The 18,270-nt window shown below is 43.9% G+C and overlaps 1 protein-coding gene across 1 annotated transcript; it reads left to right on the plus strand.

Annotated features, from left to right (window-relative positions):
- Positions 1-5,007: 5,007 nt before the first annotated feature.
- On the plus strand, positions 5,008-9,688 carry LOC141171611 (nicotinamide N-methyltransferase-like). The gene is made up of 3 exons (XM_073655283.1): positions 5,008-5,182; positions 6,615-6,822; positions 8,395-9,688. Exons 1-3 carry the CDS (start codon positions 5,032-5,034, stop codon positions 8,822-8,824), a joined length of 789 nt encoding a protein of 262 aa, XP_073511384.1. The 5' UTR covers positions 5,008-5,031; the 3' UTR covers positions 8,825-9,688.
- Positions 9,689-18,270: the final 8,582 nt, after the last annotated feature.

Genomic DNA, 18,270 nt, shown 5'->3' on the forward strand with positions numbered 1-18,270 from the left:
CTTGCTCCAGCTCATGCTGTGTGCATGTCTCTTGTCTGATTGCTTAGGGCGGCGGCCCAGTTACTTTCTGATTCTTATAGCTGCTTTGGGCGCACTCCTAATGCGTCCCCAGCCTATTGCTGTGAGTCACTGGATATTTAAACCTACTCCACCCAGAAGGAGGTGCCTGAGCAACACTAACTATCAGTGTGCTCCTTGCCTCTGAGTTGCCAGGTCTTGTCCTGTATCTTGTCTGTTTCTGCCACCCTGGGGGCTGCAAAGCCAGGCCTGTTATCTCTGACTTATAGTCTGTTTCTGCCACCCTGGAGGCTGCATACCCAGGCCAGTTATCTCTGACTTCTAGTCTGTTTCTGCCACCCTGGGGGCTGCATACCCTGGCCTGTTATCTCTGACTTCTAGTCTGTTTCTGCCACCCTGGGGGCTGTATACCCAGGCCTGTTATCTGTGACTTCTAGTCCTTTTCCGCCACGCTGGGGGCTGTATACCCAGGCTCGTTCCTGTATCTCGTTGCAGTGTCAGTTCTTGTCTGAACTGTCTCCTAGCCTGTTACCTGTTTGTCTCTATGTCCGTACCCTCCCTTTTCCTGCAGTGTCTGAACCTGCACCTAACTCCAACTTGTTGTCTCTGTACTTCTGTTTGTGAGTTTTGTGTCCACTCGCTACTTCATTGTAAGTACCTTGTGTGTATCTGGTTCTGCTTGTCCCTTTTCCCTTCCTCCGTATCTACCTCCTGTGTTCTAGCCATCTTCCTGTATTTTCCTATCTGTTCCATGTGAACAGAGCCCTGTCCTCTCTGCCTGCACCGTCAGCCCTGTTCTGCTCTGCTTGCTCACCGCTCTGGCGGTTTCACTCTGCTCTGCCTTGCCCACTGCTCCGGCGGTTCCTCTCTGCTCTGCCTTGTCCACCGCACCTGCGGTTTCGCTCTGCCTTGTCCACCGCACCTGCGGTTTTGTTCTGCTCTGCTTGCTCACCGCGCCAGCGGTTTCTCTCTGCTCTGCCTTGCCCACCGCTCCAGCGGTTCCTCTCTGCTCTGCCTTGTCCACCGCTCCGGCGATTTAGCTCTGCTCTGCCTTGTCCACCGCACCTGCGGTTTCGCTCCGCTCTGCATGCTCACCGATCCGGCGGTTTTGCTCTGCTCCGCCTTCTCCACCACTCCGGCGGTTTCACTCTGCTCTGCCTTGTCCACCGCACCTGCAGTTCCGCTCTGCTCTGCCTTGTCCTCCACTCCGGCGGTTTCACTTTACTCTGCTTGTCTACTGCATCTGCGGCTCTGTTCCTGTCTCCCAGTCTGTACTGGACCCTATCCAGCCTGCGCTCCAACCTGCTAGTACCCACCTGTCTGCATACCAGCCGTGCTTGTCAGTACCCACCTGTCTGCATACCAGCCGTGCTGGCCAGTACCCACCTGTCTGCATACCAGCCGTACCTGCCAATACCCACCTGTCTGTATGCCAGTCTAACCTGCCTGTTCCTGCATTCCCCAGTGTGGGTCAACAGCTGTGACCGGGGTCTGACCTGGAGTAGCACCTGGTCCCTCTGCTCGGTTCCTCTTTGGTTCACGGAGTTGACTGAGCTGCCGTGCGACCTTGGTCGGATCGGGTTGATACTTAGTTACGCCCCTCCAGGCACTCCTCGGTTCATGGTACAGTGGGATCACTAATCACGCTCACGCCAGTCAGTCCGGGCTCGAGTGTAACAAAAGCGCATAGGGAGTGGGTCTATTGAATGGATGGTAGTTTCCCTGGATAAGTATAATAAATCCAGATATAAATACAGCAACAGAATCCATAAATATATATCACATAAAATATAAATGTATTTGACAGCTTTAATACATGTGAGGAATGCCTAAGAAATAGGCATTCCTCACATGTATTAAAGCTGTCAAACAGTCGCAAATCATGCGCACGGGAGTGATTCAAACATATCACCGAGTACACTGAAGATACTCGGAAAACACCAGAGCATGATCGTAAATCTCGAGTAACGAGCATGTTCGCGTGTTCATGTGATGTCATAAACCTAATGGAAAAGAGAAGAATTAACTGGGTAGAAGGGCAAAATGAGCAATTGTAAGTGCACAGTGCTATATAATATGATGACTGCAATATATTAAGAGGATAAATATGTTGACGGGACTGCTTCTTTCAGCAGACCTTGCGTGATATTTTTAGGTTAGTCCTTATAATTGCATTGAGATGACTCGATAGTAGGGGTATATAGGATGACAATACATTGGATTAATTGCAATCACCTGTCCTATCATTTCAGCAGGGAAGAATCGTTCCCATTCGTGGTGCTGCTGCTTTGGACTGAAGGAATGAGAATTTACAAGAAACTACACTTTTTATGTCATTGTATGTCTTTTTTTTTTTACAACACTTTGTCAAAACTTTTCTTTTGAGTCATCTTGCCTAGTAGGTTGATTCTGGGATGTAAACATAAATAATGTAGTCTGCAGATATTTTTAAGAAATTCTGCAAAAAAAAGAATAAATCTGTGGTAGGTCTAAATTCTTTAGAAACACTTCAATGCCCAGTTGAATTAAAGTATGTTGCTTTTAGAACGATTGTAATGCCGACACAGTAATACACATTTTAGTCCATATTTCCTGTTATTGTCCTGAACTAAGAATTAAATAAAATAAACAAAATTTCTAAAAATCAACTAAAAAGTGACGAACGAATAAACAATTTTTCTGGGAATATTTTTTTATTGAATGATCTTTTGTCTGACTTTCAGCCTCCTCCCAAAAAAATCAACCGAAATCACGGCCAACTTCATTTCAAACCATGACGGTCTGTGATTCTTCGGCCAAAACGATCTTCTGCATTAAGTTTTTAATCAAAGAATGATCATTTTTTATCAAACTTTTAATCTTCATCAACTTTAATTTACTCTGTACGGCGACCCTTAGTTTCTTGACTTGGTTTTGAATAAATCTTCAAATAAAATTAGAAATGTTGTGTTAATTTCAATAAGGTTTAGCTACAATGTTCTACCTCTACATTAAACAGTAGTTGCTAAAAAAAATCTGAAAAAAAAATTGATGCCTAAACACACCTGTATAATGAGCGACGCATTCAACTGCATTAATGTAATTGCATCTTAACATAAAGACGGCTAGACAGGAAATTACCAATTTGTTCAGGAACTCGGAAACTTTATTTTATTGTATAACTTGGCAAATACAGATGTGTCCACCCTTTTCTCCCCACAAATTTTGTTGAGAAGTCAATGCATGTTAATGCGGACACATATGATATAAATACCATCAAACAGAGCAACAATGATCATCTCGCTCCAGTCATCTCCAGAAAACTTAACCCAAGGTGCCAAGGTAAGGAACGAGAAACATTAGCATTGAATTTATTGACAGCAATTAGTCAATGGGGGCACAGAAATACTGCTGGTTTATATTCTAGATTTGTTTTCTGACTATGGTTCTTTGCTTAGGACTTGTTTTTTTTTTTACTTTTAGACTTTAATTGATTTTTCTGCCTATACTTTTTCTGTCATCTCTCTTAATGTTCTTATCCATTCCGTCAAACTCTAGTTTTTGATGGTTGGATTTATAGTAAGAGTCAGGGTGTCCTTGAGGTCTTTGCCTTTTTACAGGCTCCAGATCCATAATGGAAACTCTCCAAACTTGATGGATCAAGTATCCATGTTCGAATAAATACTGTTAAACTCTGTTTTTTGATGGCTGGGTTTACAGTAAAGGTCAGAGTGTCCTTAAGCTCTTCGCCTCTTTACAGCCTTCAGATCCATAATGTAAGCACTCCAAACTTGATGGCTCAAGTATCCATGTTCATATCCATTCTGTCAAGCTCTGGTTTTTGATGGCTGGGTTTACAGTAAAGGTCGGGATGTCCTCAGGCTCTTCGCCTCTTTACAGGCTCCAGATCCACAATATAAACTCTCCAAACTTGATGGATCAAGTATCCATGTTCATATCCATTCTGTCAAACTCTGGTTTTTGATGATTGGGTTTACAGTAAAGGTTGGGATGTCCTCAGGCTCTTTGCCTCTTTACATTCTCCAGATCCATAATATAAACTCTCCAAAGTTGATGGATCAAAAGCTAAATTAAAAAAAACATGACAATTCTGTGGCTGATGTTACCATAAAAAGTATCACAAGAAAGAATTTAATCATTAAGGCTGAGCACATCACATCAATAATTTATTATCTCCCTATAATAATTAACCAACTCACGTATACTCATCTGGGCACCAGTTCATAGAAAGTATAGACTTGGGTTAGAAAAAGCACAAAGAGTCACATAAAGGGGCATGGAGGACCTTAGTTATAAGGAAAGATTAAAATATGGACAAGCTAGAGAAGAAATGTCTAAGGGGTGACATGATTAACCCATACAAGTATATAAATGGTCCATAATTTATGGCTTTTTTACGTAAAACCTACTTGAAAAAGAAAGGGATACAATTTTAGAAAAAAAGGTTCAGTCTCCAGAAGCAACAAGGTTATTTTATTTTATCATGAGAACTGTGAATCTGTAGAGTAGACAACCTCAGGAGAACAGTCAATGGCTTCCATATAAAAAGGCTTTAATGATTTCTTAGAATAATAGAACATAAATAATTTTATGGGAACGTTGGTTCATGCATTATGGGTTTTTTTTTTTACACTTCCACTGAATCAATAGGGAAAATATATTCTAAAGTTTAGCCTTGTCCCTTCCTTTCATCCACATCATCTTCTATCCCTTGGTTTAACTATCTTTTTTTAATCGTATTATATATAAAAAAAGTGTGAAATAAATCAAAGACAAGCATTCCTTCGCAAGCCAGACATTTTCAAAGGGTTTATCTGATGAGAAAAATGATCAAACTTTATAAAAACTTAATAAAATGAAATTTTATTCTAAATATTGAGAGTCGAATCTTTGGTGAAAATGCTGTATCATAGTTAAAACATTTATAAATGTTGTTGTTAATGGGTTCATTTCTCATATTACAATTAGTTCTATTTGTGAAGCATCCGAGGATAGTCCTGGGGATAAAATATCATGGCCATTCCTTTTACCTCCCAGCAAGCCTACATTGCTGAATTTAAGGCCAAAGAATACTTACAGAGATACTATGTGGAAGGAAATGGAATCCATTCTGGAGAATGGACAGATTTTGCATTAAAAAATCTCCATGAAACTTTCACTGAAAGTAAGTAATCCAGTAATTTCAATTTATTGAAAAGTTACATTTTGACATTTATAGTGTCATTATTACCGATTTGGTCTCTATACCTCCTTGTGGGAATTAAAGGAGTGTTCCTATTCTTGGCAGATTGACAGGATATGTCATAAATGTCCAGAACAAACAGTTATGGCCACTGCTTTGTGCTGCGGGAAATGGAGAAGTGTCCGAACAAGTGTGGCTCTCTCCACTTATTACTCAAAAATTGACCAATGATTTCAATTTGGGAGTATTTCAGCTCCCAAAGAAATAAGAGAATTCCACACAACACATCTACTGTTAAAAATTCCATCAGAGCAGAGTGTGTAAGGAGGTGGATGAGTTGCCCATGTTCCCCCTAGAAAATATGTAAAATGATGGTGTTTCAAATATCTAATGATTAATATTGTTGATGACGGAGTTGTGTTCTTCCCAGCACTAGGTAGATGGCTGGAATAGTCGGAGTTAATAGTTAGGACTAGCCCAAGGGGGAGGAGCTAAGTGAAGGCATAACAAAGAGTTTCCAGGTTGTATGTCACATAGGGACGAGCCTGCAGCAGTAGAAGACCTTAGGTCTGACTGAGAAGCAGAACTGCATGCAGTGGGTGTCCAGTGTCAAGAGAAAGGCAACCGAGCAATAAGATCCTACAGAGAAGTGAGTCACAGTCAGTAGTCGGTCCAAAGTGAAAGAGAGGAGAGTAAGAAGTATCGGGGCCTGGGGCAGGAAGAGTAGCGGGATGGTACGGAATTGTCTGTCAGTCTGGTAACGGGATGGAGAAGGAAGGATAAGCAAGATGAAGAGGATATGCCCCCTGTGGTGATTCAGCGGCTTGAATGAAGCGGAAAGCTAAGTAGCAGCCATAGAAATTTCCCCTAAGGGGGGAAGGATGCAGAACTGTAGGTGGAACTATAGGACTCTTGCTTGCTGGACTTTAGGGCCGTTATTGGGGACGAGGAGGCTCTTGGGATAGTGTACCTGGTTGTGTGGAAGCAGAAGAAGGCGAAGTGAAGTGACTCCAGGAAAGAGAGGAAGAAGTGTGTGATAATGTTCCATGCAATAACAGAATCATCCATGAAGATGAATGCCTAGTACCTGCGGTACATAGTTCCTCAAAAGTTAATGAGGTCCTGGCCGGGCAAAAACAACAGCACCATGCAATCTAGAAGGGCATATAGCTATCACAACTAAAGTCCACACACCCAGTAAGGACCTCCATTTTCATGTAGCGTGCCAGGGTGTGAAGTACAAGTACCTCGCCCAGGGCTACCGCCCCGCACCACGTTACAAGTGCATATAATATTGATATTTACCAAGGTGAGCAACCCCCTTACTCTTCTGTAGACTTGTTTGTAGCTGTAATTTGTGATTTGGAATATCCTTTTCTAACCTGATATGTTACATTTTGTGTTGTCTTATAAGGTGGAGTAAGAGGGGACACGCTACTTGATGTTGGCACCGGAGCTTCCATTTATCATCTCCTTTCGGCTTGTGAAGTGTTTGATAACATCATCGTCTCAGATTTACTTGCAGACAATCGTGCCGAATTCCAAAAATGGCTGAAGAAGGATCCAGATGCTTTTGACTGGACTCACCTGATCAAATTTGTATGTGAGCTGGAGGAAAAAGGGTAATAATTACTTAATTTACTTACTTAAACTTACAAGTTTACACAAACTTTTTATATACATCACAAAAATTTTCTGAATATTAAAACTGACGAGGTACGTGCTGTGTTTGGTGCAGGACTACTGCTAAGACTCAGTAGCCAATCTGACCACACAGAGCTGCAGTAAAAAAATTAAAAAAATCAAAAGGAAGAAATAAAGCAACAACTTACACCACTGGTTTCCTTTACAATTAAGCGCCCCAGACAGTAGATGATCATTCTACTGACAGCTATCTCTCCCTTTCCGCCCTGGCCAAGCATTCCTTTGTTCTCTGTGAGAAAACCTCAGAACAAAAATACAATTCTGAAACAAAAGTAAAAATTATAACTTAATGAACCTCTTAACATCTATACAGCGGGTGAAATAAGTATTGAACACCTCACCAATTTTCTAACCAGTTTTCACTCCTCTCTCTGAAATCTTGGGGGGAGCACCTGGTCGTTTCCAGTTTATGGTGAAATGATGTTCTTTCAACTTCCAAATTATGACCCCAACAGGGCTCACTGGAATCTTCAATAGTTTAGAAATTCTTCTTTAACCAATGTCATCAGTATGTTTTGCAACAATAAGGTTGCAAAGGTCTTGAAAAAGCTCACTAGTTTTACACATCATTCAATACATGTTCAATACTTTTTCCCTGTATTATTTTTCATTATTATACATCACTTAATGTATGAACATGTATGGTTTGAACTCTTTGCTTGTGTGGATTGGATGGGTTGCTACCAACATCTCGTAAGAATTTCACATCAATAACACCTTTAGAAATATATTTACTTAGAAACTTGGTGACGTGTTCAATTGCTATTTCACCTGCTGTATATTCATCATGAGAGCTTGTCAATAAGCGCTCCATAATGGATATGTACACCATATTCATTGGACGAGTACCATCTCTGTACCCACACAAATTAGTGGCAGGATCTTCCTGAAACTGCGGAAATTATTGCGATCACCAGTCTGAAATGTTTAACACCTTTGATGACACTGACAATTGCGACTACAACATGACATTTTTGGAAGATTGTCACAGAAACACATTATTTTAGGATAAAATGGATTTTAGAGCACGTAAGTAGGAAAATCTAAAAAATGGCATCATCATAATTGTACAGCCCAAAAGAATAAAGTTATCATGCTTTTTTATTGTTTTGTTTTATATTGTTTTGTGTTGTTTTCTTATGTTATGATATGTTACGAGGAGGGTTCCTTGCCAGAATGGACAGCATCTGTAGTGTTCTGCTTGGTGCATCTGGTTTGTCCATGCATTACTAAATCAGATGTTTGAGTAGCTGCCTGTAATACTTCCACCATAGTACCTAGAATAAATGGTCAACCATGTAACACATAACACATGGACATTTTAGAGCATCTCTCCACTGAGGCTCATCACGGGGAACCTAGAGATGGGAATCCACCTCTATCATCTGAAAGAGATATAGACTGAGTTGTCTTCATGAGATGGTATATTGTTCTGGTACCAGCTCCCATTTCAGTAGTGTAAAAATGATAATATTCTTGCATTTTTAAAGGGAGGATTATGACAAAAAGGCTGAGAAACTCCGCAGTAAAGTGAAAGAAGTCCTGAAATGTGACGCACTGAAACGAAATCCATACGACCCTGTCGTTGTGCCACCGGTGGATTGTCTCCTGTCTTGCCTCTGCCTTGAAGTTGCATGTAAAGATATAAAGTCATTCTGTGAAGTTCTGAAAAATTTCAAGAACTTGATAAAACCCGGAGGTCACCTTTTAATTTTAAGTGGGTTAAATGCTACTTTTTATTATGTTGGCAAAAAGCGTTTTAGTGCACTGACCTCAAAAAAGGAAACTCTGGAGATGGCCTTCAAAGAAGCAGGTTACCAGATTGAGAAAGCAGTGTATACTCCTCGTGTGGATAAATCACACGTGGAGATTTCTGATTATGACACTAAATATTTCATTAGTGCCCGTATACCAAAGTAACACCAAATTCAGCCACCAATGTTTGGAAATACTGGTGCATATCTGCATGCTTTAGTTTCTAAACATTGTAGGCTAATTACATAATTTTGCATCAATACTCGTAAGCAAGTGATTTGGAGTTGGGTTGAGCCTAAAAATATAAAAATAAATGCAAAAAATAAGTAATTGATAGGAATGATGGAGTCCATATGTAATAGTATATAGTATCCACTGTAATAGCTAAAATGTTGCATATTCAGAAAGTTTGTGAAAGGGAGGTTACAATTAGAGATGAGCCGATCAGTCAAAGTTCGAATTCTCCTGTTCGCGTGGATTTTCCTGGGAAGTTCGATTCACGAATAATTATTCTCCACAAATTTAATGTCCCTTTTTATTCTCTGGGTTCTCTCCCCACTCTGAAGCATATTAGATGTACAATGTAAAAATTAAAAAAGATCCTTATGCTCAATTCTCCAGCACCTCCGCCGCTCACGGTCACCCATCCAGTCCTCGTCACATCTTCTGATCCCAGCCTCGTACACTGAAATCCCCGGGCTTCTCACACTGAGCCAGGACATCTAGCACTGATGAGGCCCGGGAGGGTTCTGCACAAGCAGAAGGACACAGCAAATCGAGGTGCACCGAGACCTTGCGTGCACTTAAGCAGAACCAGTCCTCACTCAGTGTGAGTGGCGTGGGGATATTGGTGAGAGCGGCGGGTATAAGGAGACGCAATAAGGATTGGACGGGTGACAGTGAGGAGCAGAGCAGCCAAAGAGGTTAGTGGTAAGATGAGTGTTAGGATTTTTTTTCAACCTTTTAACACAATTTAATAGTTCAGAAAAAAAATGTAAAAAATTGCTAAGGCTGTGCAGAAGCATTTTGGCAAATGCGGATTTTTGTAAAATTCGAGTAGAGTTCAATTCCACTCAAATTTATTCTCTCTTTATTTATGATCTAATGGTGATATAGTAGAATTTTATCAAATAGTAACTTGTTATATTAGTTCTACTCAGTAGTTTGGTTTTATTGCTATTTTTGTAGATGCGCTAATAAATACCTAAGCAGGTGCGTACTACTGCACCTATAGAATATCCCCCTTATGATGCGTCTGAAGGTCCATTTGGAAGAGAACACGGCTTTCTAGTCAGCTCATCTCTGGAGAATTACTCCAAAGCACCTTTAGAAGAAAGGACACTGCACCTGTTATTGGACATTTGTATTGCTTTGGTGATTACATTGTATTTCATAGTGAAATAGAATTGCTGATTGAATATGTTAAAGATGTATCAATGTTTTTCCCCTAATTCCTTCTAATTTTGTATTTAATTTAGTGCAATTGTATTAAAATATCTACTGATCATCATTGTCCCCAGTTTCCAGTCGCCGCTCTGATCTTCTTCTAGTTACTCATCTGTCCTGTTTCTAGCAAACTCCTGGTAACCAGTCAAACTCCTGTGAAATCATCACGCTATGCCTTTTAAAGACAGCTCAGGCAGAGCAAGGGTGCTTGTTGCTTCAAGTTTTTCAGATTTCTACTACTTCACTTGGCTCAGCTCCAGCCAGGTGTCTATTGTCTCATCTACTTCTAAATTCCAACAAGCATTATTTCCAAGCTGATCCTTACTAGTCTAGTTAATAACACCTAGCATTAAGCAAGCAAGTTATTTACTTCTGTTTTCAGTGCTGTTCACACCTGATCTCTGTAATCAAGATCTGCAATGCCAGTGATGCACTACTCTGCCATAGGTCACACAGATGTGGTGTGCGGGTATTACCACTTCACTAAGGCAGGAATAAAAGTAAAAGAATATGTAGTTTGTGATGCCAGGGTGCACTGTATTAACTTCTGCTTCCTGGTGTGATGGTATGTTGTGCACCCGATTGTCCAGAAAATAGAGAGGCCAAAAGGCTATTGATAAATAGAGAATGTTTTTATATTTGATTCGGATTACGATCGCCGAATTTGCGATAATCGCCGATTTATTCGTCGAATGTTTGATAAACCTTACCGAACGCCATAGGATTCAATGGGGGGGATAAAAAAACGCATACGCAACACCTTAAAACCGGCCCAAAAGCTGCCAAAACACATCAAATTAGGGGTAGACACCTGGAAAGTGCCATCAATTGACCCAGAGTACAAGTACTATAATTATTATTACTATTACTGCGACATTTATTCTGTGGCACGTTACATGTGAAAAGGGGTCACCGACTGGTACAAGAGTAGAGAGGACAATGCCCACCAGGGCGCACAAACAATCTACAAGGGATGGATGAAGATACAGTAGGTGAGGGTATAGCTAGTTGTGCAGCGGTATGCTGGAGCGAGGCTTACGGCAGATTGTACACTTGTCACAAGAAGTGGGTCTTCAGCTTTCTTTTCAAGGTTTGCACGGTAGGCAAGAGTCTGATGTGTTGGGGTACAGCAATACACAGTAGCGGAGATGCACGGGACAAATCTTGTATGCGATCGTGACAAGAAGAGATAAGAGGGAAGTAGAGAAGGAGATCTTGGAAGGATGGGAAGTTGCATGCAGGTAACTAGAACAGGGAAACTAGGTCACACATGTATGGAGGAGACAGGTTTTCGATGGCTTGGTATGCCAAAGTTAGGCTTTACAACTCGAGTCTGTGGGCAACAGGGAGCCAGCGCAGGGACTGACAGAGGGGAGAAGCCTGGGAATAGCGGGATGACAGGCGCATTAATTGGTCAGCACAGTTTAGGATAGATTGGAGGGGTGAGAGAGCGGTAGAAGGGAGGCCACAGAGCAGGAGCTTGTAGTAGTCGAGGCAGGAGATGATGAGGGCGTGTACTGGTGTTTTTCTACATTCATGGTTGAGGAATGTGCGGATCCCCGAGATACTTTGAAGTTGGAGTCAGCAGCAAGTGGAAAGGGATTGGATCTGATGTTTGAAGGACAGATCAGAGTCAAGCTTGCGGGATTAGGAAGATTGGGCAGCCATTCACTTTTATAGATAGGTCAGTTGGAGGAGGGGGTGAATGAGATGGTGGAAAGTTGATGCATTCTGTTTTATCCATGTTAATTTTTACAAATCTAGCAGAGAAGAAAGATGAAATATAGGACACACATTGTGGGATTCTGGTTAGCAAGGAGGTGATATCAGGTCCAGAGAGGTAGATCTGTGTGTCATCAGCATACAGATGATACTGAAAGCCGTGAGACCATGAGCTGTCCCAGGCCAAAGGTGTAGATGGAGAAGAGCCTGAGTCCTATAACTGAACCTTAGGGGACACCGACACATAAGGGGTGAGATGAGGAGGTGGTGTGTGAGTGGGAGACACTGAATGTCCTGTCGGTTAGGTATGAAAAGATCCAAGACAGGGTCAAGTCTGTGATGCCGAGAGATGAGAGTCTGTAGTAAAAGGGTATGGTCTACTGTGTCAAATGCAGATGACGGGTCTAGGAGGAGGAAGACAGAGTAGTCTGGCTTGGATTTGGCAGTTAGTAGGTCATTGGTGACTTTAGTCAGGGCAGTTTCAGTGGAATGATGAGGTCGGAAGCCTGATTGCAAGCGGTCAAAGAGGGAGCGGGAGAAGAGGTTGGAGGACAGTTCAAAATAGACATGTTGATCCAGTAGTTTGGAGGCATAGGGGAGAAGTCAGATGGGGCGATAGCTTAACATAGGATGGGTCAAGGGAGGGGTTTTGGGGGATGGGTGTGATCAAGGTATGTTTGAACCACGAGGGGAAGACGCCAGTTGTTAGTGACAGGTAGAAGAGGAGGGTTAGGCTGGGGATGAAGACTGTGGTATGGTTTGAAATGAAGTGGGATGGTATTTGGTCAAGTTCACAGGCGGTGAGATGTGATTTGGAGAGTAAAGATGATCTTTCGTGATGCCGGAAAAGCTGGTTTTGGAGGAGGAGAGTTGAGTTGTTATGAGAAGGGGCTGTTGGAACTTTAAGCAAAAGCTTTGTCTTATGTTGTCAATCTTCTGCTTGAAGAATTAGGTTGTCTTCAGCTGAGATGAGAGGAGGGGGGGAGGGGGAGCTTGTGGACAGGGGAGGGACTTGAAAGTACTGATTGACTGTTTAGGATTGTGAGACACATATGATATGAGAGATGAGAAGTAGGTTTGTTTTGCTGCAATGAGCAATTGTGCAGCATTTTGAAAACTTCTGTTACTGGACTGCACTCCCTTTCTTTGGCAGTCGCACAGCGGTATGCCTAGTAGATGAGGGGCAGGAAGAACATATGCTCCAGTAGCTGACAAGCACTGCATCAAGTGGCCTCTGCTCCTCTTCTTTCACATTAACATCACACACGGTACAGTCCTCAGAGGTGACACCACAATTACCCTTGTTTTCACCCACGTCACAACTCTCCAACCAGCCAACTGACTGTGGAGAAGCACAGATGGGCGAGTCCGCAGATCTGTTCACACTTTTTATTCTGGGGCATCAGAGGTCTAATCCAAAGCTTTACAGACTCAAGATGGGAAAAGCATGTGTAGCGATGCTCCAAATTTTTTTCAGTTGATCCAGGCACGGATGAAGTAGGGTCCAAGAAGAATCCAAACCCTCATCACAAGATGTTAACCCCTGGGGGTGGGCATGGATGGGTTGGAGAAAGAAATGAATACATACCGGAACATGAAGAACTAAACTAATATACAACAGGGGTTCGAGAACTAAACTACTAAACAGCTAAGGTTGGAGAATGAAACAAATACACACCAGAACATGGGTAACTAAACTAATAGAAAACAGGGGTTGGAGAACTAAACTACTAAACAGCTAAGGTTAGAGAATGCAAAAAAATACACACCAGAACATGGAGAACTAAACTAATAGAAAAGAGGGGTTGGAGAACTAAACTACTAAACAGCTAGGGTTGAAGAACTAAACCACTACACACCAGGGGATGGAGAACTAAACCACTAGATACCAAGGTGTCACTACACAGCAATTGTTGGAATCCCCAAAGCTTGCGGGACAAACCTCTGTATCTAACACTTCCTCCAGTGCTTCTGCATCCTCCACCTCCTCTAGGGCCTCCACCTGCACCCTAAACCTCTGTGTAACTGAGACACACGTTCCAACAGTGCAGAGAGAATCCCCCCTACCTCTGTACTGCGCAGCCAGGTCTCACCGCAATCAGGCAGTGTTAAAATTAATATGCTTTGGAGATCGCAGTCATACAGCTGAAGAGTTGTGGACAGCTCTCCATGCCGCGTTTGAGCAATGGCTGTCTCCACTGAACCTGGAGCAAGGGAAGGCCATGTGCGATAATGGTGAAAACCCAGTGGCGGCCCTACGTTGGAGCAACCTCAGACACGTGCCTTGCAAGGCTCGCATCCTCATCCTTATGGTACAGCAATTTCTCCGCCACTATCCCGGCCTGGGTGCGTAGCTCCAGAAACCACGTTCTCCGTGTGCTCACTTAAAACTATAAAAATGAGCAGGATCATTAGTATAAAAGCCAGACTACTAGACAACGAGCAAACGCCTTCATGATGATAGAGGCCACCATCTCCTTAGCTTGCTGGTACTTTTCTGTGGGAATGAGCTTGTCTCGAACCAGCCAGGAATATCCAGTGAATAGCACGCCATGGTTTGGTATTAGCACCCAGTACCAGAAGCAAACCACCCACAATTTCCGTACCTCAGGAATTTTATTTGGTAGACTGGCTGAGCAAACATTAGTTTCTCACAAAGGAGCTGAAGACACTGAGTGGCAGTAGGTGCAAGTTTTTTCCAGCATGACCTGTTTGTTATTGTTAGATATCAGAGGGAGAACATAACTGGGTTTTGCCAAGGTGCCATATTGCATCTTAAGTCTTATAGACCCTGCACTTGCGGCCTTACATTCTACAGGATGGTGGGGAAGGAGACAGTAGGTCGTAAAGTTCCATTAGCTACGGTGGTGTTGAGGTGAGGTGGCAGCGAGACAATGACAGGCTGTAGGCTGTCTTGAAGAGATGGGTTTTCAGATTGTGTCTGAAGGATCCGAATCTGGTGGCTGATCGGACGTGTTGAGGCACAGAATTCCAGAGAATGGGGGATATTTTGTAGAAGTATTGGAGGTGATTGGGTGATGAACAGATAAGTGTGGAAAGAAGGAGGTCTTGGGAGGACTGGAGATTACAGAAGGGAATATATCAGGAGATTAGTTCAGAGATGTATGGAGAAGAAAGGTTAGGGATGGCTTTGTACGTCAGTGTTAGTAGTTTGAACTGGATACGCTGGGCAATTGGGAGCCAGTGAAGGGATCTTAAAGATTGCAAACTTATGGATTGCTGGAGCCAGTCCACAGTAAAAAAGCAGCCATAGAGTGTCCGGGAACCTTCCTACACACTTTTCTTAGCCAGGGATGCTTCTTGGCAGGGTTGGACTGGCCCACCAGAGAACCAAAGACTCCTCCGGTGGGCCCTGGCTTCTCCATCAGGAGAGTTCATAGCACAAACCTTGCAGGTTGTCATGATGATGAGGCCATCCATCTCCTTAATTTTCTATTTCTTGGAATGCAAACGCAAGTATGCAGCCACCCAGAGGCCGCAATACTAAACTGCCACATTTCTAGACAGCTGCTTGCACTTGAAATGTTACCTTTTAGGCTTGTGGTGGCGGAAAATTTTCATAGCCTCATGGCGGCAGCGGCTGGGTTTTCATACTCGGCCCCCAAGCCGCCACTATTTCTCCCGGTGTCGTCCCCGCCTCCCACAAGCACGGGTCCCAGAACATTACCCCTGCCCTCCCCAGTGCACTTAATGGGAAGGACCGCCTAACCACAAACATGTGGACAAATGAATGTGGCCAGGGACAGTACATCTCACTAGAGCCAGGCCTCAGCAAAAAAACAGCCATAGAGTGTCCAGGAACTTTCCCACTCACTTTTCTTAGCCAGGGCTGCTTCTCGGCAGGATTGGAAGGGCCCACCAGAGAACTGGAGAATCCTCCGGTGGGTCCTTGCTTCTCCTTCAGGAGAGTTCATAGCGCAAACCTTGCAGCTGCTATGGGGCTCTTTAGTGGGGGAGAAAGGTGGTCCCTCAAAATCAAATCCTCTGGTGGGCCCAATGTTCTTCAGTCTGACACTGCTTCTCGGTGAGAGTTTTATTTCACCACAGCCATATTCTTTAGCTTGGTGAAAGGACTGGCATAGAGGGAAACCATATCTACTCCGGCTGTCATTTCTCCCAGGAAGTCCTCTAATGCAGCTTGTTACATAAGCAATGGCAGCCCGTCCAACATAAGCTCATACTTCTCGGTGGTGCTTAATCACAGACAAAGATGTTTCTTTACGCCTTGAATTTAATCACTACAGAGTTGGACAATGGCCTGATCGGCATTGCGATTAGAGAAATAACGTGCATAAGCAAAGCCACGGTTTAGAACACTGAAGGTCATTAAGCGAAACTCATACAGCTTTCCCACAGACTGAAAAAGGGGTATCAAGACTTCCAAGACAGCCAAGACTTCCCTGTCCTCCCAAAGAGGACAACTGTCCATGTTCTCGTCATCCTTCTCCTCCTCTTCATTATCACCCAATCCGCATTGAGATGAGGCTGGGCTGCATAGTTTCTTGCTCCGCCTGCAATGCCTCCTCTTTAACTGTGAGTACCAAGCATTTCAGTAGACAGAGAAGCGGAATGGTGACGCTAATTATGGCGTCATAGCTGCTCACCATCTTTGCGGAGTCCTTAAAGTTTTTGAGGGTGGCACAGATGTCAGACATCCATGCCCACTCATCAGTTCTTATGTGCCAAGGCTGACCTGAATGCCGATGGGCGTGTTGAAGCTGGTACTCAACAACTGCCTTCTGCTGCTCACAAATAGTGTTGAGCCACCCCCGTAGTGTTTGAGTTCGGTTCGGTTCGTCGAACACCCGTATGTTCGCCGAACTGTTCGTCGAACTGTTCGTCGAACACCTTCGAACACCGTTAAAACCAATGGCAGGCAAACAAAAACACATAGAAACACATAGAAAACACCTTCAAAGGTGTCCAAAAGCTGACAAACTGCTCAGAAGACACAACTAACACATGGAAAAGTGACAAGTACATATAGTCATGGGAAAAGAAAAGAGGTGAAGGAGTAAAAGGAGGGGGAGACACAGATATAGGCATGTCATGCCCTTCTAAAACCAAAAAAGTGCGAAGCCGACACGGCCAGTCCGTTCCTGCCCGTGCGACCTCTGTGTCGCCGGGTTTGTGCCAGAGCTGCGGTGGACCCTGACGGCCAACTCCCCTCTCTCAATACTGGTGCCTGTCCGCTGGTGGATCAAGCCCCCCCGTGGTGGGGGGGAGTAACATCTGCAGAAGAAAGACCATCTTCCAGCCAAACTAAGATGTCTACTTCTTTTCGTGGACAATGTGATACGATCCCTTTCTTACGGACACGCCCATCGCTACAAATTCCAGATGAGGCACAAAAACAGCAGGTACTTCAACGTATATCAAGTGCTCCTTCAAGTGGGCTCTCCTCCACCTCAACTTCAACATCACAAATACTCCAGTCCTCAGAGGTGTCACCCCAATCGCACTTGCTTCCTCACAGCTCCCAAGTCTCCAGCTGCCTGTCTGAGTATGGGGTAACACAGATGGTTGAGTCTGCACAGCTGTTTACTCATACTATAGCCTGGGAAACGGAGGTCTGCTCCAGAGCTTCTGTTAATCCAGATGAGGAAATGATCTGCTCTGATGCCCAGAATCTTTATGAGTCGGATCCAGGACCAGATGAAGAAGGTTCTGAGCATAATGTAGACCCTCGCTCCCAAACTGTAACTCCTGTTGGTGGAGACAATGATGAAGACGATGATGAGACTCAAATACCTGATTGGAGCGACAACTTGACTTTTCGGTCAGGGCAGGAAGAGGTTGGCTCTGAGGACGACGGGTGTGAGAACACACAGGGTGATGATGACGAGGTTGGAGATCCCACTTACTGTCAACCCACAGTCAGCCAGTCGATGAGGTCAGCAGAGGAGGTGGAGGAGGATGTGACTAGCCCAGGGGATGGGGATGACTCGGTACCCGGGCCTTTGCCTGGCCTTTGGGATGTCACGGTGGTCGGCTCCCGGGCCCGTACCCTGGGGTCAGTCTTTAAAAGGGTAGCTATTTGTTAATTTTATAAGAGTTCGTGATGCCACCTGTGGTATCTGGTGAGAAGCACCAGCACTGCAGTAGTCCACTGAGGCCGGTGAAAAGGCAGCTCGATGGTATAGCTCCCCACAGGTGGAGCTAGGCCTCAGAAAAGCGTATGCAGGGGGAATTCAGGACAGGCGAGACCCAGCTGGGTCAGAGCAAGAACAGGGAACGGACACGGTAGTCACTTCAGTACCTTTTACTGGTGGAAATTCAGGCACATCCCGGAGCACTGTAGGGTGAAGGGTGCATATCAGGATCCTTCCCAATGAGCGGGTGTAGGGCCTCCTGTTTCTTCCCTCTGCGTAGTAAGTTTCTGACCTGCCTGGAGCTAGGCCTAACTTTGTCTCTGTCCTGTG

Source organism: Phyllobates terribilis, unplaced genomic scaffold, assembly GCF_046119375.1.
Source record: "Phyllobates terribilis strain yellow unplaced genomic scaffold, ASM4611937v1 Scaffold_12__6_contigs__length_324123572, whole genome shotgun sequence".
Classification (NCBI taxonomy): domain Eukaryota; kingdom Metazoa; phylum Chordata; class Amphibia; order Anura; family Dendrobatidae; genus Phyllobates; species Phyllobates terribilis.

Bases quoted from the DNA above. Each gene is read 5' to 3' on its own strand.
- LOC141171611 (XM_073655283.1), top strand. From the start codon at position 5,032: ATGGCCATTCCTTTTACCTCCCAGCAAGCCTACATTGCTGAATTTAAG. The intron at 5,183-6,614 runs GTAAGTAATCCA...TTGTCTTATAAG, and splicing joins CCATGAAACTTTCACTGAAA to GTGGAGTAAGAGGGGACACG. The intron at 6,823-8,394 runs GTAATAATTACT...GCATTTTTAAAG, and splicing joins TGTGAGCTGGAGGAAAAAGG to GGAGGATTATGACAAAAAGG.